Source organism: Brachycentrus maculatus, unplaced genomic scaffold (assembly GCF_059751285.1).
Source record: "Brachycentrus maculatus isolate JH-2025_06_01 unplaced genomic scaffold, ASM5975128v1 h1tg000154l, whole genome shotgun sequence".
NCBI classification, from domain to species: Eukaryota; Metazoa; Arthropoda; class Insecta; order Trichoptera; family Brachycentridae; genus Brachycentrus; species Brachycentrus maculatus.
The window spans coordinates 153,223-179,039 of record NW_028280907.1 but is presented as its reverse complement, the minus strand read 5'-3'; the positions used below and the strand labels follow the sequence as shown (position 1 = coordinate 179,039).

At 31.8% G+C, this 25,817-nt stretch overlaps 1 protein-coding gene across 1 annotated transcript in view; it reads right to left on the bottom strand.

The window, feature by feature from the left end:
* The window catches only part of LOC148308629 (tRNA dimethylallyltransferase-like), a 52,649-nt gene that overhangs the window by 8,919 nt on the left and 17,913 nt on the right, over nucleotides 1-25,817 (bottom strand). The window contains exon 2 of the mRNA XM_088261422.1: nucleotides 3,761-3,876. Coding sequence (XP_088117548.1) covers nucleotides 3,761-3,876 — 116 coding nt within the window. The remainder of the gene's footprint in view (nucleotides 1-3,760; nucleotides 3,877-25,817) is intronic.

Below are 25,817 nucleotides of genomic sequence, written 5' to 3'. Positions count from 1 at the left end.
CAATAGAAAATCGTGTCGGTAATAGGCTACATTCCTTGTGATACAATAGGTCAAGGTAAACACAAACATTATAATATTACGTATGAAATAAGTATGTATTGTTTTACATACGCACATTTGAAAATAACACATGGGAGACTGTCACGCTGGTTGGTTGGCCTGGGAATATAATCGTTCCGATACTTAAGAATTATTCATTCATACTTTGTATGCTTAATATTATAGTCGGCAAAATCGTTGGTTAATTTAAGTGTCAAGCGGTGAATTTTTCTAAAGCTTTCCACATATATACAAGTATTCAAACATGCACAAGTATTTTTATGTTTAATACGAAAAATATGTTATAGACAAAAACACAAATAATTTATGATGGGCTTAAAAATGGTTTACCATAAATATGGCTAAAACGCTTCTGAGAGATGAAAATGAAAAAATACATAAACATAATAATAAAAAGACTTGGCACGATCAGATCAATCAGAACCTAAAATCTGGTGGTGTCAAAAGTCTGCATAATCGGAGGGCATGTATGACTAGATGTATGGATACGAGGGAAGCGAGGAGTATATATCTGGACAGAAGAGTGTGGCATTCCATCCTCTCTGCCTACCCCTGCGGGGAAATAGCGTGATGGTAGTAGTAGTATGAAGATATTAAAAATAATGTTAGCAAAAACCGCAGGTCACATATTAGTATTTAAATAAATAAAAATGTTTAAAAAAAAACATTTTTAGGTTCTGATTGATATGATCGTGCCAAGTCTTTTTATTGTTATGTGTATGTATTTTTTTCATTTTCATCTCTCGGAAGCGTTTTAGCCATATTTATGGCAAACCATTTTTTAACCTATCATAAATAAGAAAATATTATTTCTTAATATAACTGCTTTCCTTTCTTTTGATGCTCAATTAAAAGCAATGTCGCGTTTTAATAACGGTAGAAAGAAAAGCTAAATAATATTGATACGTTTGTATTACTAGAGTCGATGGGACGAATCGAATTTTCGTGGCGCTCTACCATAGATAAAAAGACGAAACCGCCGTCTGCGGGTAATTGAACGCGAAGATCCTCGGCCGTAAAATATTCAAAATGGCCGCGCATTACATTTTGAAACTTCCTCAAGTAGCTGGCGGGAAATGATCCGTAAGCGGTGCAAGCCAACATCCGGGAAGCGCACGCAGGCGCCGAATAATGAATGAAAGAGGACCATTCCTGCGCTTGCACTCTCTCTGCACATTATCTGACGAATTTTCTAATAATTTCATAGTTCAAGACTATCATAATTCCTGTATATGCAAGTCGTTCCCAAAGCACGTGATACGAGTACATCAAGGAAAAATAAGTATATGTGATCAGTGATCAGACGTTGTCCACCTCCGAGGTGTTGGCGTTAGGTTAGCGTTCAATTTCCAGGGGGGGAGGAATCACTAATATCAAATGGTATTAGTGATTTTACACTCTAATATTTATTTAATATTACTCTGGACTGGTCTCTGGAGTTCAGGAGTGATCACCTTGCCTTCGTGTAATCAACGATCAAGATAACACCGAGTCAATAAAATGCAGTGCCCTATGAACCATTGGGTGCGGATAAAGTTTTGGAAGATCAGACGTTTATCCGTCTCCATAGCATAGCGGTTACCGCGTTTGGCTAACGTGCTGGAGGTCTCAGGTTCGATTCCCAGGGGGATCAGAATAAATATAAATGTGTTTTACACGAATATTTATATATTATATATATATATATATATATATATATATATATATATATATATATATATATATATATATATATATATATATATATATATATATATATATATATATATATATATATATATATACAGTATCTACTCAATGAATTAGGGCCACCCATTATTTTTTTGAATACTCTGAAATCTTTTGGATTATTATATTTATTTTACATAAATACTTTAAGTTTTCTATTGACATCTAATATCATGTATATTACCTTCAATAATATGTAAAATATACCTGGATTATTTAAGCCTTTATAAAATTTCAAACCCTTTTTCTGAGAAAGGTCCCTAATTAGCACAGGTAGACAGATAGTTGAAAGTTCAAAAAATAGTCCTATCTTATTTATTAGTGAAGTTTCTTGAGTTCTGGTTGTTGTTTTGTTCAGAGAAGTTATATAGTTATCGTGTCTTGTGAAAAAAACTTAATTTTTAATTTTAGTTCATAAAGTATAATTTTTTTTTGTAAACACAAGTGTTTTTTTTGAAAAGGACAAAATGGGAAAAAGTAAAGATATTTCCGAGGAAAAAAAGTCTAGTGTTATAGTGCTACTGAAATTAAGAATACTATCTATTAGAGAAATTTCAAAAAAAGAAAACGTTTCTCGTCAAACAGTGGACTAAATTTCAAAATCAATAAAAAATCAGTCACCCGCCACCAGCAATCGGCGAAAGAACTGTCGTAGGATTAGAAAAACAACACCGAGGACTGATCGAAAAATCGTTCAAAGTGCCTTAGAAAACCGTAGTGCATCAGCAAAAACATTAAAAATAAAATTGGAAGAAGAGGGTATAAATATATCGGTATCAACACTGAGGCGACGTCTTTACGAAGTAAATCTGAAATGCAGGCGCCCTGTAAAAGTACCAAAATTGACACCACGAATGAAAGCGGATCGATTAAAATGGGCCAGGCTACATCGAAATAACTCGGTAGATGATTGGAAAAAGGTATTTATTTAAATTGAATTTTCAACATATCATTTTAGTAAATAAACTTATATATTTGAATTAAACTTAAATTTTCATTATTTTTCAGGTCATCTTTAGTGATGAGTACCGGTTAGAAGCCGTGACAGAGAGCCGTCGATTCGTCAGGAGAACACCAATGGAACGTTACGATGAGGCCTGTGTGGTAAAAGTTATCAAACACCCCCCTGCAACAATGATATGGTCATGTATTATTAACAATTTACCTGGGCCGTTGTTTTTCGTGGAAGGAATAATGAACCAAAATTCCTATAAGCAGGTCCTCGAACGAATTTTATTGCCCTTCTACCATACACTCGACCCAACAGAAGGTCCATACACCTTCATGCAGGATGGGGCACCTTGCCACCGGGCTAAATCAATAACAAAATTTTTGTCTAACAAAAATCTGCCTTTGCTCCCCTGGCCTGGAAATTCTCCGGACCTTAATCCTATAGAAAACGTATGGAGCATGTTAAAAAATAAGGTATACTCATTTCCAAATCCGACAGTAGACTGTCAAAAAAAAAATATTAAAAAAATTTGGTCAGAAGACGAAGAAATAAAAAACATGATAAAACAGTGCATTTTAAGTATGCCAAAAAGAATTGAGGCAGTTATTTCTGCCAAAGGTGGAAATACTAAATACTAACTATATTTATATGAAAATATATGCATAATTTAAGCGTAATAAAGTGTTCATGTGTAAATAAAATTCAATGTTGTTTTATTCAAGGTTTTCTCTGAGTTATTCCTGTTTGAATTGAGAAATTGCGCGAAATTCTGCGTGGCCCTAATTCATTGAGTAGATACTGTATATATATAAATTAACACACACAAGTGTATAGGGAAAATCGGAATGAAAAGTGGATCATTAGTACCTACATACATACATATTTCGAGCTGACAAAAAATTGTTTCTTTAAAACAAGTGTAGTAGTCAGTGATGGAATGATTTATTCTCATTCATTATTTATTTGTTAATTCTCTATATTTTCAGTTCATTGAAGTCTCAATATTATGTTAATACTCACTTTCCATCGATAATCCTTTGTTTATTGTACATCTCATGAAACTCGGTCAACTCCTTCACAAGTCCTTGTTTCATCATTTCATCCACTCTCCCGTCTAGTCGAGCGTCCAGAATATCCTGTAATTAAATCAAAACAAATTTTAACAAGATTGTCAGACATTAAACATGAAATATTATTAATTTATATTAATGGATATATTGTCGTACTAAGCGTAGAAGGCGTAAATGAAATTTCATGAATTTTCGCGTTTTTACGTTCATTCATATCTGTAGTTCTTTGCAAGAGATCGGTTCAGGAAATAAAGCCACAACTGCAGTGGTGTAGTGGGCTCTTCACTTTTTTCAAACCAAGGCGTGCTCCGGTTTTTACTTTAATTTTTGTCAGCATAGCAGTCCCAAAAAATACGTATTTATAATAATACGAATACAAAATCTTAAAAATGTAGCACCGACTAGTAAAAATGTTAGCTGAAATAGTATAATTTAATATTTTACACAATTGCATGCTTAGTAAACTAATTATAACTCAAGAAACGTAAGATATATCTCGAGAAAATTTAGCTGTAAAACCCGGTACTATTACGTTTAATTTGGCACTACACCACTGCATATCCGCCATGTTATATAGTTTAATACCTTTTAAAACTAACTACAGCTAATGAACAGGCGAAAAAATACGAATGTCTAAATATTAAGCAAAAGCAACTTTTTTCAAAAAAGAGAAATATTTGTGTTTTTATTATTAACACAAATATTTCAATTTCATACTATTTCTGTGAGCCGCAACAGCTCGTTATTAGAAATAGGCATCAAATTGTGGTAGGGTAGATGCGAACCGAGAATCTGTGACATAAAAGTCCGCGACACTAACCACGGGACAACAACCCGGCACATGATTGCTTATGTATAAATACTTTAGGGTTCATTATGAAATCATAGCCCAAATCTGAAAATTTCAAAACATATAAAGTTCAAATAAAAAAAATAAAAAAATAATTCAACATTTTAAGTGTTTTCACCTTTTAAATATTAAATTTAACCCCACATAGGATTTTAACAAAAAATTCAAAAATATCTCAACAGAGATTAGAGGTTTTTATGTTAAGTTTTAACAAGGCTTGCGAAGTGTCATTAGTTGGTTTGAAATTACAGTATTACACTATAAAATTCATTATTCTTATATACAATTTGTTTTATCCGCCAATCTATTTTAATTAACATTTTGACTGTGTTCGAATAACAATAAAAGTTATAATTAATTTAAATTACTAATTTCTTCGAATGTAGATACCTCCTTTGTGTTAAGTACGATAGTCTACCACTAAAGCAATTAACAAACTTTAAACTCAAGTCGTGTTGAAAATTAAACGGGGTTACTGTTACAGAAAATCAAATCTTTGCCACAGAAACTATGTGGGAGTTTCACTTTAATTACAATAAATACGATTGAGAAATTACGTACCCTTCAGTTAGTATGTAAATACATAAGTAACTCATTAATATATTGTATATTATCTACTTCAAAAGGCGTGTCTATTTTCATACTGGGGTCCTGGTTATGGCCCAAAAAAAATTGAAAGACAAATAAAAAAAAAACAAAAAACTTAACGAACACTACAAACATATACAGACTATACAATAGAAAACTAAACAAGATAACTCCCTCATACCGCATAAATATATATTTTCTCCTGTAATATTTTTTAAATGTATTGCATGATAATTGGAGCAAAAAACAAAAAAGTCCCTCTTGAGCACAAGAGATCAGTCTCTTATTTGGAGAGGCTTAGCGCAACTAAAATTATAAGATTGTATTAAGTAGGAATGAAGAAAAATTGTATTAAATTGTTTAAAAATGCAACCATATTAAATAAAATTAAAAAATAAATTAAAAATTTAAAAATAAAAATAAATACATTTTCGGATGACACGGGAAAATAATTTGATTAATCGGTGAAGTAAAATAAATATGCATAAAACAGTAATATTTCACAATAGGTACTTTTAATTCTCAAAATGTCACATATTGAAAGATGGGTTGATTCTTATTCTTGCAATGCGATGGTGACACGTTTCGATAGTAATAATGTGTATTTTAGAATCATACAATCAATGCTCCAATGCATTTTGACAACAAAGGCTCCACAGGTGTAATAGGAAAAGTATGATCACGTATTGGTCCTTATATGGATACGTGGACTTCAAATATCGGCATAATTGGCATTTGGGAGATAAACATGTGTCGTGAGTGAAGAATAAAGAAAAATATCTACAAATTGACAAGAGAAAATGTTTGAATGGATAACTAACTAACTAACCATCACGCCATCGCTTCTCCGTAGAGGTAGGCAGAGACAAATCGCAAAACTACTATGTCTTTGAAGACATGCTTCGCATTTTTAACATGCACGCATCGATTTCCACATGTATGCCGATTGTTTCGACTTCCAACATGTTCATTATCTAGAATTAAGAGTATTTAATCATGCCATAACTTATTCTGGCTTTCTCGAGCTTCTGCTTCTTAAGCTTAATCTGGCTCACCATTCGTTCATCATTCATTCGATCCACATCGCCCAGCCAGCTGAACGTACTTTTTTCGTATCGATAACGCTTATGCATAAAAAAATACACAGGGGTTTGAGGTAATTGATTTAATTAAGAGCGTACGTCCATAAAAACAGGTCTTAGATACATGGTATCTACATATGTATGTATGTGTTATAGAGCATAGTGAGCCAAAGAAGCCTTACATCAGAATGATGGCAGAATGGTGGTATTAATAAAACAAAAGTTTAATAGTATATAAGCTCTAAGTTCATAAATACAGGATGTCAGAAAAGATTGCAGTTTTGAAAATATCGGCCGGGTGACGCAAAATAAAATTATAAAAAAGACAACTAAAGTAAAATTGTCTGAAGAAGGTCCCTGAAAAGGTGGCTAAAATGTCGAGAGTACAAGTCAAAACACAAAATCGTGTGGTTTGAGAAAAATTCACCAAATTTTAGCATCCTGGTACCATATCCCGGGATAGCTTAAGGAGGGCATCTTTGAGCTCTAGAGGTCTCTAAGTAACGTTACTATATTAATGATTTCTTTTTACAGAGTTTCATAAAGAACAAAGTATTTTTCCCTCATTGCACTGCTGAAGGAACTGATCGTTGGAGCTTTTAATGCAAGATACAATACTTTAATGCGAGTTACAAGAGACACATTTGGGTATGTGAAAAAAATATATGATCGGCCAAATAGCTGTTACGTCACGAATGATGCACATATTGAATCATTGTATGCTTTTTAATAGATTTATATTATCCACTGATACTCCGTGATGGAATTGCATTTTAATATATTATTAGATTAAAACCAATATTTTTAGCTTTTCCACTTTATTTTTATTTGACCAGCGACCGGGTTTCGTCGTTACCGAGATAAAAAACCGTCAAATAAAAATAAAGTGGAAAAGCTAAAAATATTGGTTTTAATCTAATAATACATTGTATGCTTAATAAGATTACAAAACAATAAACTTTTTGTTTTACATATTTTAGAAGAAAGCATTTTTGCGCCATATTTCAAGAAAAAATACTTTAAGTTTACAATATTTTCACCACAGCCAGTATCATAGTACTTTGTAATAAAATATTCAATACGAGAAATATGTACATTATCTTTTTAATCTATACCTTCTATATCTATATCTATACAGGTACACCTAACCTACATGTCTTATTAATTTAAGGTATATTTAAGGTTGACTGACTTATGCGTAACACCGTCCAAATAGCAGTTAAAGTATTTTGGTCCACCGGCAAATATTTACCTCGCTATAAACAATCACTATTACCAGGAGCCAAGAAAACGACAGAGCTCTAAGCTTAGTCTAACGGTGACTTATGATTTATTATGAATGTAGACGATATAATATCCTTTGGTTCACAATATATCGCAACATAAAGTTCAACACACTCGTGTTCAGCGGACCAAGAAAAAAATCATTGTGAGTAAAATATTCCAGAAAAAAATATGTAAGTTATATCTCCTCCCGCTGAGAATACTCGAAACAAAAAAAAAACGTATCTCAGGGCGTAAGATTATAGCATCATACTGTTCTTAGACACATTGATTCTAAGGAGATTCCGGTATACATACGCATCAACGTACTTCGTACTAACAACGTCCGGAAAAATATAATGAATGTCCTTTAATCATGACTGCTGACCTTAAAACTACCGGTACTCACGGTATTTGTTAATTCGCAACATAATTTTCTCTAAATCCGGGTAAAATTTTACGTAAGTAATTGATATTTTCTTAAAACACCGTTTATGCATTGACGAAATAAGTTCGACTTCGAAATAATTGTATGGTTTTGAAAAGAAAAGAAGTACCGTAGAACGAGGTTACTTGAACTTTGAAGTGTTGCTTGAGCCCAGTACAAAAAAAATAGATCTGTATTTGGTCTACAATAATGAACGTCTCGACACGATTCATTGTTTCCCTGACAGGTGACACTTATACGTTCATTATTGTAGACCAAATACATATTTTTTTGTACTGGGCTCAAGTAACACATCAAAGTTCAAGTAGCCCCGTTCTACGGTAATGAGTTTAAAAATATATGAAAATATTTTTCCCATACATATTCTAAAAAAGAAAAAATATCCAATATAATTTCACGTGCAGCCCTGACTGCGGCTGAACGGATTCTGATTTGAACGCTTGAGACAAGTTCGAGATCTCAGCCTTAAATACGCTAATTCATTTATCCTTTCATTGACCCTTATGCAGTTCATCAGGCACTCCATCAGATTGTTGCAGTATTAACATGATAATTAATTACACCAATGGCAAGGTGGGCAGTGTGTTACAGACCTGCGACGGAAATGGAATATACGGGATAAAGATATGGAAAAGGAAATGGGGGAGTAAAAATAGGAACTATTCATTCGGAAAAGTGAATATAAGCAATTAGTAGGGCACTCCGAGTTTAATACCCGTATTCATACTCTCATTTAGTAAATGAATAAAATTTTACACAAATATCGAAATTATCAAAAATTTAATAGTTTAACTAATAGTTTAAAACAGTTAAAAAAAATCATGGAAATATATTAGACAATAGTGGCATATTTAAATTATACTGCGAATGTGGAAGTTCGTACATTGGTATGACTTAAAATTCAAAACAAGAATCAGGGAACATGAATTATGTTTGAGAAATAATAATTTTTCTGAATTCGCTAACCACTTAATATATAATGATTACAAATTCAACCACAATAACGTAATAATTCTAAAATTAATTTAAACGAAAAGCCATAAACTACAACATTCTGAAGCAATAAAAATTCATAAAAATATAAATAACAATAAACCCATAATTAATAATACAACAATGACTAAAGCATCCCCCTTATTGTCTATGTTCCCACTGATAAGAAATAGAAATAAAAAAATAATAAAAATTAAATAAATAAATAAAAATAAGAAACAGCTCCCTACCCCTCTTCAACCTTCAACGTCCCAAGGACACAACTCTAAAATTTTGAATTAGCTTCACATAAGGTGTTTGAAAATGATGCGGCATGCATCGAAACACGTGTCCCAGTAGATTTTAAGAAAAAGTGGTATTTAGTAAGTAAAATTTTAATTAAAAATGGATAGGTTTTACCACAAACTGACTGCCGAGTCAATTAACGAAATTATTAAATAGTTTCTTAGTCAGCACTGAAACATGACAAAAATGTTATTTTTTAAACATCCTCTACACTAAAGATCTAAAATACAATATTGAAAAAAAAAATATATATAATATATCAGCGGTAAACAAAATTAATAAAGTTCCCAGTAAATTTACATTCAACGTTTTTAAACATTTTTTAAATTGGAGACATTATACAATACATTAAAACATAAATCCATTGTTCCGACATGTCTGTGTTAGATTATTTTAATTTATAGCATGAGCGGCTTAAGAAAAATCAAATGTTTGAGATAGGTAAGCCAGTTTAAACAAAATCCTAACTTTATATTTTTTTTTATTCGACTAGAGATACAAACAACTAAGATGCGAGAAAACCTACATATTATAATATAATGAATTATTGCACGATCAAGTATTTCAAATATTTGAAAGTGGTTAGGTCAAGAGTCGGAATAATCAGCGTGTATGTATGAATGTGGAAGAGGCGCAGATTGTGTGCAAAGACAGATTGGAGTGGCGTTCTATTATCTCTGCCTACCCCTGGGGGGAAGCGACGTGATGGTTGGTTAGTTAGTTTTTTGGATTACCAATTTTTTTAAAATCAAAACCTCCAGAAAAAAGTAGGTAATATATTAATTGGACGAAATTCAGCAAAAAATGATGTTAAAGAATTGGTTATTTGAATCAAGTGACATTTGCATTAAAAGTCCCTATTTGTAAAACGGGTTGAATTTAACTCGAAGTGTGTGGGCGTATTGCGCAGGTACAAAACTTTTATTGTGCAATTACAAAAATGCTAATTTCCCGGGCGGTTAAATTGCTAATTAAACATCTCTTCCAGCCGGGAGGGTGCGTCTGCCATTAAAGTTCATTCCTTTACAAGGTAGTAAGTACCTTTTATTTTAAACAAGGGTGAACCCAAATGCCTTTCCTAAATGGCTACGTAATTTAAACTTACAGAATCCCTTCTCTATTATAGTATTCTGTATCATATAATCCGAAGAATACTAAAAATATTAATGGAGCTATAAGATGATCACTCTTTAACTCAAATTGTCACGATGTAACAAAGGCGAGGTTTAAAAAAAAACCTCAAAACTTTTTACTTTATACAATTTAAGTACTTACTTTACTTACTTATAACCCTTATCCGCACCCAATGATGCATAGGGCACTGCATCGAATTGACGCAGTGTTATCTTGATCATTAGTTACATGAATGCAAGGTGATCACTCTTGCGCTTCAGGAACCTGTTCAGGGTAATATTCAATAAATATTACAGTGTTAATATTTATTTTCACCCCGCTGGGAATCGAACCCGGGACCTCCAGCACGGTAGCTAAACACGCTGACCATTACACCACGGAGGCGGACTTAAGTACTAGTGACCAAAAAATAAGGTGACTAAAACTATTCCACAATAGGTGGTAACAAGTATTACGCAGTATAATTTAAAAAATTTTATTCTTAAAATCGTTATTTTTTTATTTGCGATAAGCTGTATATTTCTCTTCTGAATGAGTAAACAAGTACATATTTACAAAAGGAGATATTTATACAGTATGAGGCATGCAAAATACAGATAAAATCTTCTTCTAACCTTTTTCCGCGCCCAATGGTGCGCAGGGCAGTACAGCGCATATAAGCAGCGTTCCTTGATCGTTAAATGTACGAAAGAAAGATGATCAGCTCAGTGCTTCAGGATAATCCTCCCTTATCCTCCCTTAGTTTTCCCCCTACCTCCTTCCCTAAACTCCTTTTTTACTATGCCTTCCTTATTATTATATTTTGTAATTATTGTTTTTTTTTAATTTTATTAAAATTAAACACTTGAATAATCCACTTTATCGAGTTTTATTTTTATTTACGACTAGTTTCGAAAACGACAATTGTTTTCACCTTCTGGTACAAATTAAAACCAGTTTTAATTTGTACCAGAAGATGAAAACAATTGTCGTTTTCGAAACTAGTCGTAAATAAAATAAAAATTCGATAAAGTGGATTATTCAAGTGTTTAATTTTAATAAAATAATCATGTCATTCCACAAAGTTAATGCCGAATCAATAAATAATATAATGTTATTTAAATGTTCAAGTACTATCAACCCTCTGATTGCAATGGTATCAAACGTTTTTATCAATATCACTAGTCTATTTTTGATTGGTTGGAAGATATTGCTTTTTAGCAATAAGCCCGCCAATGCACTTATTTTTTGTACATGAAGTTTAAATAAAATAATAAATAAATAATACAAAATAAGTATTAGTATAAAATCATTAATATTTGGTCCCCCACCTGGGAATCGAATCTGGGACCCGCAGCACGGGAACCAAACGCGCTGACCACTGTACTAGAAAAATACTTAAAATGAAAACAGAATTTTAGGAGAAAATATATAAGTACTAAAATACTGGTCAAGTTTTTACGTATAAGCCTGGTAGTCAGTCTTCCATGAAAATAATTTCAATTTGAATATGTAAATATTTTTTCAAGTCATCCGATGAAAGACATTGAATAATATCTTAACATCGGTATAAAATATAAGAGAGTATTTTAAAAATAACTTTTCCTCAAAAATGACAAATGTATTAGATTTGGAAAATAAGATTTTTCGACGCTTTGGTGAGAACTATAGGTCTTAAAGGAATATGCGCTAATATACTATATATAATATTTATTAAAAATAAATTATATCATCCACAAACATAAACAATAAATAATAAGTGAAAGTTCCTCTCCAAGCACAAGAGCTTAGTTTCTTTAATGGAGAGAATTAAATAATTAATTTTAAAATTGTTAGTAGAAAAAAAGACTAGAAAATTAATTAAATCATTAAAAAAAAACTCTTGTAACTACATAAGTATATGAAATAAATGTAAATGATAAAAAATACTCAAGGAGAAAAATGACTTGCAAATAGTACTATAGTATATCAACTGTAGGTAGATTAAAGAGTAACTCAAATGATGGGGAAATGGAAAAACGAAGAAATAAAAAAAAAAAACATTAAAAAAGGTCATTCGAAATAGAATCCTATAAAAAGACAGGAGAAAATCTTAGAATATCCTATAAGGCAGTGTTCCGCAAAGTGTGTGCCGCAGCACACTGGTGTACCTTGGTGATTAGTTGGTGTGCCGCGGAAGTCTAGTTTTGTGAAGAAAACACACCTAGAAATAGCTGAAATCTATACGAGCGAGGTACTTTGTTGCGCGAAGAGCGTGCGAATTGGTCTTTTCGACTGACTTCTATTAAATAAAAAAGACAACGCCTGAAGACAATTATCCACGATTACTACAAACTTTTGCCTGTGCTCAGTTAAGTAGGCTCACAATTCGCATTAAACATCATTAGATATGTATGTTTTCAGATTGTATTAATTTTAATAATAAATCAATACTATATAAACTTTTTCTTTGGTGTACCTCTAAAATTTCTTGATTTGGCAGGTGTACCTTGAACAGAAAAAGTTTGCGAACACTGCTATAAGGAGATGAGACTCTTTGAGTGTTTTAAAGCAAAGGGAGGGTGAATCGCCATGACATTTTAATTGCTCTTTACTTATGTGTATTTAAGGTTGATACTTAAACGAGTGCATTGTAAGAAGGAAAGTCCCTATTTTACTATTCACCCGGAAATCAATTAAACGAAAACGTGTACCTACATTTATATCAAAACTCCATTAACAGTTGAAGGTATCGGCATTTGTGAAGAGAATTCTTTTGATGATGGAAGTCATTAAATTTTTATGCCTTTTCCGGCCCAGGACGATATTGTTCCTCCTCCTATAAATATAGATTGGTTACATCGCTGGCGACACGTGACAAAGAGAAGATTTTCAAAGGCATCTATTGACGGCATCCGCCGATGGCAACTGCCAACTGATTACTGATTAGTGATGAGTTCATTGACAAGATAGACAGTAGGTCCAACTTCTGTACGTTCGTAACTTTTAAGTTTTCGCTCAATTCATTTATTTGAGACTTTTGAAATTTCACATAAGACTTCATAGTAAATAATTATAAAAACAAAATAAAACAAAATGATTACAATATTATCTCAAAATGCTGTTTTCATATATTTTATTGAAGTCTAAACCTGTTTAAATAGTTGTCAAAACAAACAAAAAAATCACAACAATACTATCTCGAAATGCTGTATATAAATATTTTCATGGATCATTCCGAGATAATATTTTTTTTAAATTTTGTTGTTTTTGTTTTAATAATCATTTACTTTGTCGTCTTATGTGATATGTTTAACTAATCATTTTTGGGGGTACGTGCAGTTCATTCTCCCCCACCCACCTTATTATGTCATCGTCAATAGCCTTTGTGATAATGATTCTCTGAAGGGAGGAAGATTGCATCCATTTTGGTTCGACGATTTTTTTTCGACGAAATCGTAACTGCGTTCTATATTACAGATTACTGCAGAGGAGGCAGCATCTAGCTCTACGCCACCAACGGGCCCCTAACACTTGATTACAGAACCACGTCACGAGTCGACGGACGACATTATATCCAAGGACAATTTTCAGAGAGTGTAATGTGCTACCACGAAAAATAACTAACTAACCATGACGCAGCTTCCCCGCAGGGTTAGGCAGAGATAATAGAATGCCATACAACTCTGTTTTTGCAAATATTCTTCGCTTCTTCCACATTCATGCATCTCCTCGTACATACCTCGTACATGAAGTTTGCGAGCTTCGTCTTAATGATACATTACGAATCGAAAAGTTTTCAGCAAAATTACAATTTAGAAATTACGGTTATATCTGCTACATTTATGAAAAATAGGCTTATTTTTAAGACGTTAATTACTGAACTAAAATTAAAATTTTGAATAAATAAAATAAAAGAGATATGAATGTATTAAAAATAAATATCAAGCCACTAATTAAACTTTTTACTATGCAACAGATCTTTTTAGGTAAAACTTGAATGTTTTTTCTCCATTTGAAAAATATTTAGTATATTTAGAAAAAAAAATAAACAATACCTTTTCCTTAAAATAAAAAGAATTACACTTTCTGCCCTGTTGCGGGTAAATATTAAGTTAAAAATATGCCACTTTTGCTGGGATATAGTAGATTTTCTGGGCATTCCGAAAACATGCACAACTGATAATTGACGATTTTTGAAATATGACGTTGTTGAAAGGAGTAAGCAAAATGGAAAATTAGTCTACGGAACAATGGAAATATCTGAGAGAATTATCATTAGTTTATAAACAACTAATAAGTTTTGATACATTAAATTAATTTTAATTGCTTCCTACTTCTGTGAGGATTGTCGCTTCCCGCATGCGTTTGCAATCGGATTTTCCCGTATTATGAATACACAGTTTTCCCCACATTATTCAGAATTTAATACGAAATATTAATTTCATTAATTTTTTGCAAAAATTCTATGGGCTTTACTAATTGCACGATCACCAATGATGGTTAAAACATAGAGAAAGCGTGTACTTTAAAATGATAAGAGTGAAAATTTCAATCGTTACAAACAACTTATGATGATGTGAGTATGAATTTGAATATATACGGAATAGGTGATAAGCATTATTCCAGACAAGCAGATTAAGGCTAAGTAAGATCTCGTCTCAAGCGTTCAAATAAGAGTGCGTTCAGCCACGCTCAGGACTGGTCGTGTGCTCACGCTCAATTAAAAAAATGTATTTCATTAATTGATTCGGCAGTCACTTTGTGGTAAAATCTATCCATTTTTAATTCATGTTTTACTTAGTAAATACCACTATTTCTTAAAATCTACTGTGACGCGTGTTTTGATGCATTCCGCATCATTTTCAAACACCGTAGAAGATTTATAGTGAGAATAAAATAGTATTTTATAAAAATTGAACTGTTTTATTTATTGTTTCGGCATTCGTTTAGTAGTAAGATGAAATTGTAAATGAAAATACCTGTTTTTACCACTTGAGTTTCGACCAGTTTCGGAAGCTACAGATGCTTTGAGAGGTTATCGTCTTTTACCAGTACTTAGGTTTAAAAAACTACGGTGAGATCTTTTAACGTAACCATTAAAAACAATAAAATAGCAACGTTAAGCATTAAAAACAATAAAGTATCGCATTCAATTTGAAAGATCGTGAATATTCATCGGAGGAAAAAAATAATCGACCATTATTTAACCGATTTAATATAATGATTGTTGGATACCTTAATGGCATTAAAATATGCGTGAAAGATATGCTCGTATAGCCTGCGTAGGGTCCATTATAAAATAATTGAAAAGTCAGCGAAATATGCAAGTCTTCCAAGATGCACGATAAAAAATCTTTAAATTGTGTACACAATAAAAAACAATTGTGCGAACAAAATGGATTTCAAAATACACATTATAGTGATTTGGAGTGCGTAAAAAATTAGTAGCGTATCATTCGTATTTCATACGGAATGATAACATTAATTCTCAAACATTACATTTTATTCGTAGGTAACATTGATAGAGCCTGTATTTGAGAGTTAGTAATTGGGATCGAAATGGAAAATAGTATGAACTGGCTTTTACGTAGATTGAAAAAAAGAAGATTAAAATAATTACCATGATACTAATACAGGAAAACCTCGATATAACGGACTAATTGGTGGGAGGGGGGTGCCCGCTTAAGCCGAAAGTCCGTTTTATAAAAATAGGTTTAATATAAATCAATTTGTTTTTCATATTATTTTTTAACATCTTATCCAAGATGAAGAAAAATATGGAAGTCTGGGCATTTACGGGGCTGACGACCGTCATAGGCTGGTTTAAGTGATCACTTTACACACGTGTAACATTCACCAATTCTACCCACTGTTGACAACCACACTACTAAAATTCTTGGAAGTTCTATATATATATATATATATATATATATATATATATATATATATATATATATATATATATATATATATATATATATATATATATATATATATTTATATATATATATATATATGAACCAATTTTGAAACATTATTCTTGAATCAATAGAACTTTACTAGAGACATCTATTGGTGTGATGAAAATAAGCTTTTTATTGAGCAGAAACTCTTTTATTTGTTTTTGTTGAAAAATAGTATTTTATGGTTTACACTTTACTTAGATAAAAAAATACGAAACACAAACAAAATTATTTTTATTGTCTTCGGACACTATTCGTGAAGTAACCCGAACCGAAGGGCCGAAGTGATATGCTATCACTTCGGCTTGGTGCAGTCTATGAGCAGGACGGCATTATGCCTTAAATTCTAGTGCGAGACGTACGACGTGATTATCATGACTACCAAAAATGGTTTTAATGCAGCGATACTTAAATATAAACATATGAATACGACGTTTTTAATTTTTTCGTTAAATAGAGGTCCGTTATATCGAGGTTATTCTGTAATGTAAATGCATTGTACTATGCACTTTCCTGTACAACATGTAAATTAATTGCACTATGTACTTTTAAAAAAATATTAATGAAACGCGATAATTATATGCACGTGTGTTACTGTAAATGTAATCAATGTAACCTACTTACACATTCATTATTATCATAACTGACACTGAGACAAACGCACGTAAATATGTACTTATTATTGAATAGTAATAACAGTAATTGCAAACGTTTCATGAATTTACAGGATGTCAATCAAATAAAAACGATTTATAAAAAGCGCAAACGAAATTTTTTAACAGAAACAAGATAATTGTCATAAATCCCCAAACAGAAAATATGAACCAGCAAAATAGGAAAATTAAAATGCACACTTTCCCGGTCACCGAATTATGTATATTATATTCTTTTATATTCTTAATTTTCTTATGATATTCTTAATTTTTTCTCTTTTTTGTGTCTATATTAGGTTAAAATCGTTAAAAACAAAAAAAAACGGATTACAAAAAAGAACTCCACCGACAAGACACACAAGGTGGCTTGGTGGGTATCTGCGAAAAAAAAACGTTGTAAATATTATATGTATAAATTGTGATTTAAATAAAATGTATAACTTGAAAAAAAAAAACGAAAAAAAAAAAATCCTATTACTATTACATATGTTTATATTTAAGTATCGCTGCATTTAAACCATTTTTAGCATTCATGATAATCACGTCGTACGTCTCGCACTAGAATTTGAAGCATGCAAAATATTTATCGTGACATAGGACCGCATTCCACCACCGACGTATTAAAATTAAAATAATTTTAACACTAATAATAAGATTAATTTTCTATGGACTGATTATTTCATGGCTATGGCCGCCATTCTACACATTATAATAATGATAACACGTGTCTAGTATTCTGTTGATTTCTCAAGAATCGCGAAATTATTTCTTCGAAAATAGACCAAAAATTAAAATAAATATTTGAAATGCGAATAATGATATCAATTTTAAAACCCTCATCTGCATCTGATGGTGTAAGGGTACTCCATCACATAAACGCAGTGTTATCTAGATCGTTAAACTCATGAAGGAAAGGTAATCAGCCCTCCACTCCAGGTACCAGTCCAGGGTAATATTGAATAAATATTAGAGTGAAAAAATCAGTTATATTTATTTGACCCCCCCTGGGAATCGAACCCGGCATCTCCAGTATGGTAGCCGAGCGTGCGGACGAATAATATATGAATATATTACATTTAATTGTTTATTTTTCAGTCGTTAATCATAAAATTAAAATAAAAGAGCGAAATGAGAAAACATACATATAAGAGAAAATAAAGCAACTTTAAATCCTATGTTTTCGAGTGCTTTTTTTATAAAATTTCATTGAACTTGACATCACATTTTTAACCATCGTCTTATTATCTGAACAAGTAATGAAAAAAAGTCAAGTGCATATTTTGCTGAGCGTTTAATAAAAAATGTGCATGCGACCTTTGATTAAGATCGCATCGACAAGTGTATGCAAATATGTACGTACATAAATACTTACATAGATTCGAGCGTGTATAATACGTAATACTTATCGCTCACTCCTTTCGAGAACGTCATAAATAAAAAATCGTCAATTTTGAGTTAGGCATGTTTTCGGAATGCCCAGAAAATGTACTATATCCCAGCAAAAGAGGCATATTTTAAACTTAATATTTACCCGCTACAGGGCAGAAAATGTTGTTTTTGCATTTTGAAGAAAAGGTACTGTTCAATTATTTTTAATGTACTTAATGTTTTTCAAATGGAAAAAAAACCTTCAGGTTTTACCTAAAAAGATCTGTTGCACACTAAAAAGTTCAATAAGTGGCTTGATATTTTTTTTTAATAAATTGTTTTATGCTTTAGCTTTAAAAACGTTCTCCTGAAAAATCAAGTTTTTTGATTTATGACGTTCTTGAAAGGAGTTAGCAATATGGGAATGCAGAGCGGACACCGCAGTAACAAAAAACGCGCTAAAAGTGTCAGAAATGAAGACTCCAAGGAGCATATCTGGGAAGAGTCTTTTTTTAGATGGGAATTGCATTTATTACTGATCATTTAGTAGATTTTTGTTTCTTCTAGCTAATTCTATGTGTTTTATTTGAATATGTGGCAAGAGTCTACGAGATAGAATAAAGAACACAAGGATAAGAGAATATGCGAGTTCAAAGATGTCGTTAGGCAAGGAAGGCAACGAAGGAGACAATGTTATGCGCATGTGAGGAGAATGGAACCGTCCAGACTCCTGCTATTAATTTTATACTTATCAACAACAACAAAAATGAATAAATATCCATAAACATTGTAAGTATATATAGGTTTGTAGTTAATTTACCATATTTTATTATTCCGAATTAAAACTAAATTAAACGGTTGTTTATTTTTCAATACATTGTGTTATATTTTTAAACTTTAAAAACGTTCTCCTGAAAAATCAAGTTTTTTGATTTATGACGTTCTTGAAAGGAGTGAGCGATATGAGAATCAGGCTTGTTTATCGAGTGTTTACAAGTACGTGTGTGTGTGTAAGTGATAAAAATGTTTGGCAGTGACCTCGCCAATCAGTGTGACCACCGAGATCGGGGCATTGGCCTGCCCACCTGTGCGAATACCGGCCGCCCCCACCTCCTACCACGTGCACACACGTGACACACTGCGCGACGCACGTCGGGGGTCGGGAACCTTTCGTTTATTTCATAATTTCTTTTAAACATATATCACTCACTCCTTTCAAGAACGTTATAAATCAAAAAACTTGATTTTTCAGGAGAACGTTTTTAAAGTTTGAAAATATAATACATTGTATTAAAAATAAATATCAAGCCACTTATTGAACTTTTTACTGTGCAACAGATTTTTTAGGTAAAACCTAAGGGTTTTTCCTCCATTTGAAAAATATTAAGTAAATTTAAAAAAATAATTAAATAATACCTTTTCTTCAAAATGCAAAAACTACACTTTCCAACTTTTTTTCAAAAACCAATTTTATAGAAAAAAATATTTTCTATGTCATCGCTATACATTTGTCTATGCAGATATATCTCTCCTGAATACCTATTACTGAATACATACTGATTACTGCGCTTCAGAAACTGCACGGCTGAATACGAGTAGTAGATTCGCAGACTGCTGATTTTCAATCCCTTTCAAGGATAATTGATCTCAAATATGTAGGTACACGTGTCTTGTAGACTGTTACATCAGCAACGATAAGGCGACATAGTATTAATAAGGATGTCCGTCTCAGTTGATCAATTGATTAAATGTTTAACTTCAAACCGTGACGAAAAATAATATTCAAATTTGGGTTAGTAATTAAACCCAACAACAAGCAAAACGTAAATATCTGCCTTGTAATATGATAATATGAATTTCTTGAATTGTTCGAATCAGGGCAGGGAATGCAATGCGGAAACGCCTTAAATTATTTTAATACTATAATTAAAATGAAACTTTGTTTTAAAATCACTATAAGTTAGTGCTTCAAATATAAATTACATATTGAAATCTATATAATTTATATTTGAAGCACTAGCTTTGTGATTTTACATTTTATAATTAAAATGTAACTTTGTTTTAAAATCACTAAAAATATTTTATTTTAACTTAATTATAATGTCTACCGGTTTCGAAGCTGACCGCTTCTTTATCGTGTATTTAATTAGTCTTGATAAAGAAGCGGTTAGCTTCGAAACCGGTAGATATTATAATTAAGTTATAATAAAATATTTATAGTGATTTTAAAACAAAGTAACATTTTAATTATATTTTCATACTTTTACACAGGTACATGTTATTAATTACCATAATTTACTAAAACTGTAGTAAAAAACGGCGAAAGTACATATTATAATGACAATATTTCCAGTGTGTCTAAATACTGGTTTCCAAATTTTTGAGTAGTATGGTTGTCAATCATGGGTAGAATGGTGAATGTTACACGTGTATAAAGTGATCACTTAACCAGCCTATGACAGGTCGTAAGCATTGCAAATGCCCAGACTCTCATTTTCTCTTCATTTTTGTTGAAATGTCAAAAAATGTATTATAAACTTCAAATTATTATAAAATCATCTACAGCTACAATCTCTACTTACGGATTATAAGGGGGAAAATTACTGAAAATTAATTAAGGTGCGACTTTTTTCAGATACCCTTTTCTTATTAGTCCGCCTCTATAATATAGTGGTTAGCACATTTGGCTACCTTAATGGAGGTTCCGAGTTCGACTCCAAGGTGGGGTCAAAAAAATATGAGTGCTTATTTAGTGAAGCGCAGTACTGATCACTATTCCTTCATATGATAAACATTGAAATAAACATTGCATCAATTTTATGCGGTGCCCTATGCACCATTAATTTTCTAATTAAGAACGAAAATATGTAAATGCTTGTAGATACATCTCACGATAATATTTTTTTTTTGTATGTAGGGGACGTTTAGTTATGTTCAATCAGTTTTCAGAAATGTAAAAATTTAAAAAACAAATGCTATACTACTATTACACTATTACACTTGGGTCTGTTTATATGCGGATCTTTTTTATGCGATTTGAAAAAAAGGAACCTATCCCTTATTTCCGTACGTAGTTCAAGTCTTGTTTTATGCAAATTCGCACAAAAAAATCTAAAATTTAGACTAGTGCAGGTTACAACCGTTAAAGTGTGATTGTGTCACTGGCACAAGGTAAGCTCAAATCTGACATCGTATTAAAGAGATACTTTATTGGAAAAAAAAACAGAAAAACCACTTGTAATTTGGATTGAAGGTGTATCTCAAAAACGATTTCCCATACGTGGAAATTTAAAAAGGAAAAAGCTCTTCTGTTTTTATTTTTATGATTTTTAATAAACTTTTTTTGTGCGATTTTTGGTACATTCTATCATATTGATTTGATGTTATTCAGTTTTTAAAAATAATGGAACCTATCCCAGTTTTGAATTTAGTTCAAGTCTTTTTTATGCGATTTTTTTTATGCGACTCCCCGTGAAACGTATCTATCGCATAAAAAGAGACCCAAGCATACATGTATTTAATGAAAGTGATTTATTTGTTGAAAATAAGATATATTACTTTTTTCAACTAAAGTTTTCGGTCGTACTGCGTCATAGGTATTTTGGCACACCCTTGTTTGAACGTTTTGCTGCTAATTATAATATTTTGTTTATTGCTTATGGTTAAACTCGGGTCAAGTCCTTAGGGATTGAATATTCATAGGTCCAAACCCACGTTCCCGGCTGTTTCCTCATCAACTAGACAATTAACGAGACAGGTGACAGTGTTGGATACTCGCGTATAATGTATGTACACGCATACCTCAACACTTCTAGTAGATGGATACCTTTGTAATAATACGTACGTGACCTGATTTATAATCGAGAGGCGGAGTGGTGGAATGTCACACTAAATTACGGGTAAATTTGTCAATTACAATGTCTAGGCTGTCCTCATATACGACTACGCGCAGGTAGGATTTCTTTAATTTTATTTTTATTTGAGAAAAATGTCTCATCTACCAGTTTCTTCAGTACTAACAACACAATGAGTAAAAAATGAAATCGTAAGATTTTTTCCCAATTTTTATTATTTATCATGTGATTCTTAAATAAGAAATAAATATATAAATTTCAATGTATGTACTATAATCATATCTTGTTGTACATATTATTTTCCTTGGACTATTTACCAATATTATTGAAACTTCAATTTTACTTGGTATATAGGTACCTACCACTATTTCTTAAAATCTATTGTGACACGTATTTCGATGCATTTCGCATCATTTTCAAACACCGTAATGCTACAAATGATGCGGAATGCATCGAAACACGTGTCTCAAAAGAGTTTTAGAAAATGTGGTATTTCTTCTTACCCCTATCCGCACCCAATGGGGCATAAGGCACTGCATCATATTGACGCAGTGTTATCTTGATCGTTACTTACACGAAGGCTAGGTGATGACTCCTGCGATTCAGGGACTAGTCCAGGGTTATATAAATGAATCATTAGTGTAAAATCACTCATATGTATTTTTAACCCCCCTGGGAATCGAACCCAGGACCTCCAGCACGGCAGATAAACTAGCTAACCATTACGCAACGGAGGCGAAAAAAAAAGTGATATTTACCAAGTGAAATTTAAATGGATATTAGCGGATAAATTAAAACGGATAGACACTGCCACAAAGTGACTGCCGAGTCAATTAATGAAACTCTTTACTAACGTTGGCCATGTCTTTGCGTTGTAATAGAAAAAGGGAATTTATGTAACATAAATCAGTACCAACACGAAAAAAGTGCGTTTACATTTTTCAATATTACAAATTGATTGTTTTTAATCTACAAAAACATGAAAAATTTAATATATTGCCTTTAAGCATAGATTATCTAAACAGGTTTTTGTCAGCAGAGATAATACTTCATTAAAATTAAACCAAAATGTGTCGATAAAATACCAGAAATGACGTCCGAAGGTTCATTTGCCATAGCATTTTTATGGTTTTGGGTTAAGAGTCTATTTAAATGGAATTTATGCGTTTCCTAATTGAAATCCAGAAGTATTCTTGAACATTCCAATTAACAAAAAAGTGTATAAAACGCGATCCAGAGATGAAAAAGGCCAATTAGGTCTTGTCACATATTTTTTAAAGCGTGTGTCGGAATTTAAATGCATATTGAAATCGTGTTGTGTTAGATTCCAGTCTATTAATTTATGGATCAGTATAAATTTTATGGTATTTGAAAGTGATATAGTATACTCAAAAATGTGGTTTTAATCTACAACCGTATTATTTATAGCTTTAATAAAATAAGGGATGATAGCCAAAAAATGGCACCACAAGAAAATGCTGTGTTTCAGACGTTTTTAATTTCATAAGAACAATAATATATTTTAACATCTCAACATGGATGAAGAAGAATACGGAAGTCTGGGTTTAAATTTACAGGGTTCATAACCTATCATAGGCTAGTTATGTGATCACTTAAGACTTGCTGTTTGCACTAAAGATTTTATTTGTTAATATGCTGTGACGAGTCGAAATTTGTATCAGATTTTGCTGTCCAACGTATTAATATAATAGAGTAATATTCGACATTTTTTGACTTCTCAACATAGATGAAGATAAATGTAAGCTCTCTAGATATTTAGAGAGCTTATGTCCGGCCCTAGAATGGTTAAGTGATCACTTTACATAGTGCAACATTCACCATTCTACCCATAATTGATAAACACACTACTCAAATTTCGGAAGTTATATTTATGCAATTGAAAACACCTTGATCGTCCTACTTCTTTGGCACCATCTTCGGTTGAATTTCGTAAGTTAAAAGTTTAATAAGTCATGTTTGAGTTAAGATAGTAAAAAAAAAATTATATATATATATATATATATATATATATATATATATATATATATATATATATATATATATATATATATATATATACATATCTTAAAAGTCGATTAATCGATACAAAAAAATACTGAAACATAATTGAAAAATAAAACAAGTAGCATAGAGATGCTAAATTGATTGGGAAAGTTTTATAAATTAAGTCCTACAGATATCATTAATCTCAAGATACTGTACATATGAGTTCACAAGACCCATCTATGTTGGATTGAGAAAGCTTTTATTTAGCATACATGTAAAAATGTAAAAATAACTCCTTAGTGAAGAAAAACAAGATTTGTGAACAAGTATTTGGACATACTCAAAATTTTGTGAGTTAAATTCAATAACAAAATTTCAGAACTACGGGAGAATATTATTTTATGATTACTATGGATTGTCTCTCGACGAATCTTGAGTCTATTGTGTTAGAATGATTTATTTTACATTGGATGCCACCAACCTCCGCGGGTATCGCATCGATTACTGATAATTGCACCGCGGAATCGAAAAGCTATTTTCGTCGAGAAAACAGAACGATGGCATTGTTCTGTAATGAGAAATTGTTGAGGTCTTTATTTGACTAACTAACTAACCATCACGTCGCTTCCCCGTAAGAGTAGGCAGCGAGAATAGAAAGCCTAACCACTTTGTTTTTGCAAACTCTCTTCACCTCTTGCACATTCATGTATCTTCTCATACTTACCCGCCTATTACTTCGACTCCTGACCTGACCGCTTTCAAGTATTTGACATACCTGATCATCCCAAGTTTTTTCGACCTTCCTCTGCTCCTTTTTCCACCTACATTTGATTCATTTTGTGTTGCCGTTCTTTCCACACTCATTCGTTCCAAACCATCTCAACGCACCTTTCTTAATTTTATCGATAATTCTTATCTCAGCCTTGCATTCATTCCATATTTCACCATGCGAACATCTATCATACATCATTTTTTACTGAATATTATTTGTCTTAGGGATCGCATTTTGACTGCATTCAGTCGGCTTTGATCCTTCTTTTGCCAGCTCCATGCTTCGCTTCTACACATAAGGGGTATATTTGTGTACATATTTATAAATTATAATAAACTGATATGCGGATGGATAATTTGATTTATGTATTAATTGTTAAATCAAACACAGATTTTTTGAGTCTACTAAGTATTATTTTATTGTTAAAAAACACATAAAAATTTAGACAGGAGGAATATCTAATTTAACATACTCAACCTATAAAGAATTGTATAAATTGTATTAGACTCGTTTTGTTTTTATTACAGCCGAATATACTAACAGAAAATGATAAATGAAAATTAATATTTTCATTTATCATTTTCTGTTAGTAAATTCGCCTTCGAAAAAACGTTTTTTCGTTAGTAGGTAATAAATGACGTCAAAGAAACGATGGAGTTATTTGAATATTGGTAACATTGCTTAATTATTGGCGGCTCTATTTGTTGATGTCTATGGTCCACCCTCCAACCCCCCCCCCTCATATTTGTATAACACAAATGATATTGTAGTTGTAAACAAACAATC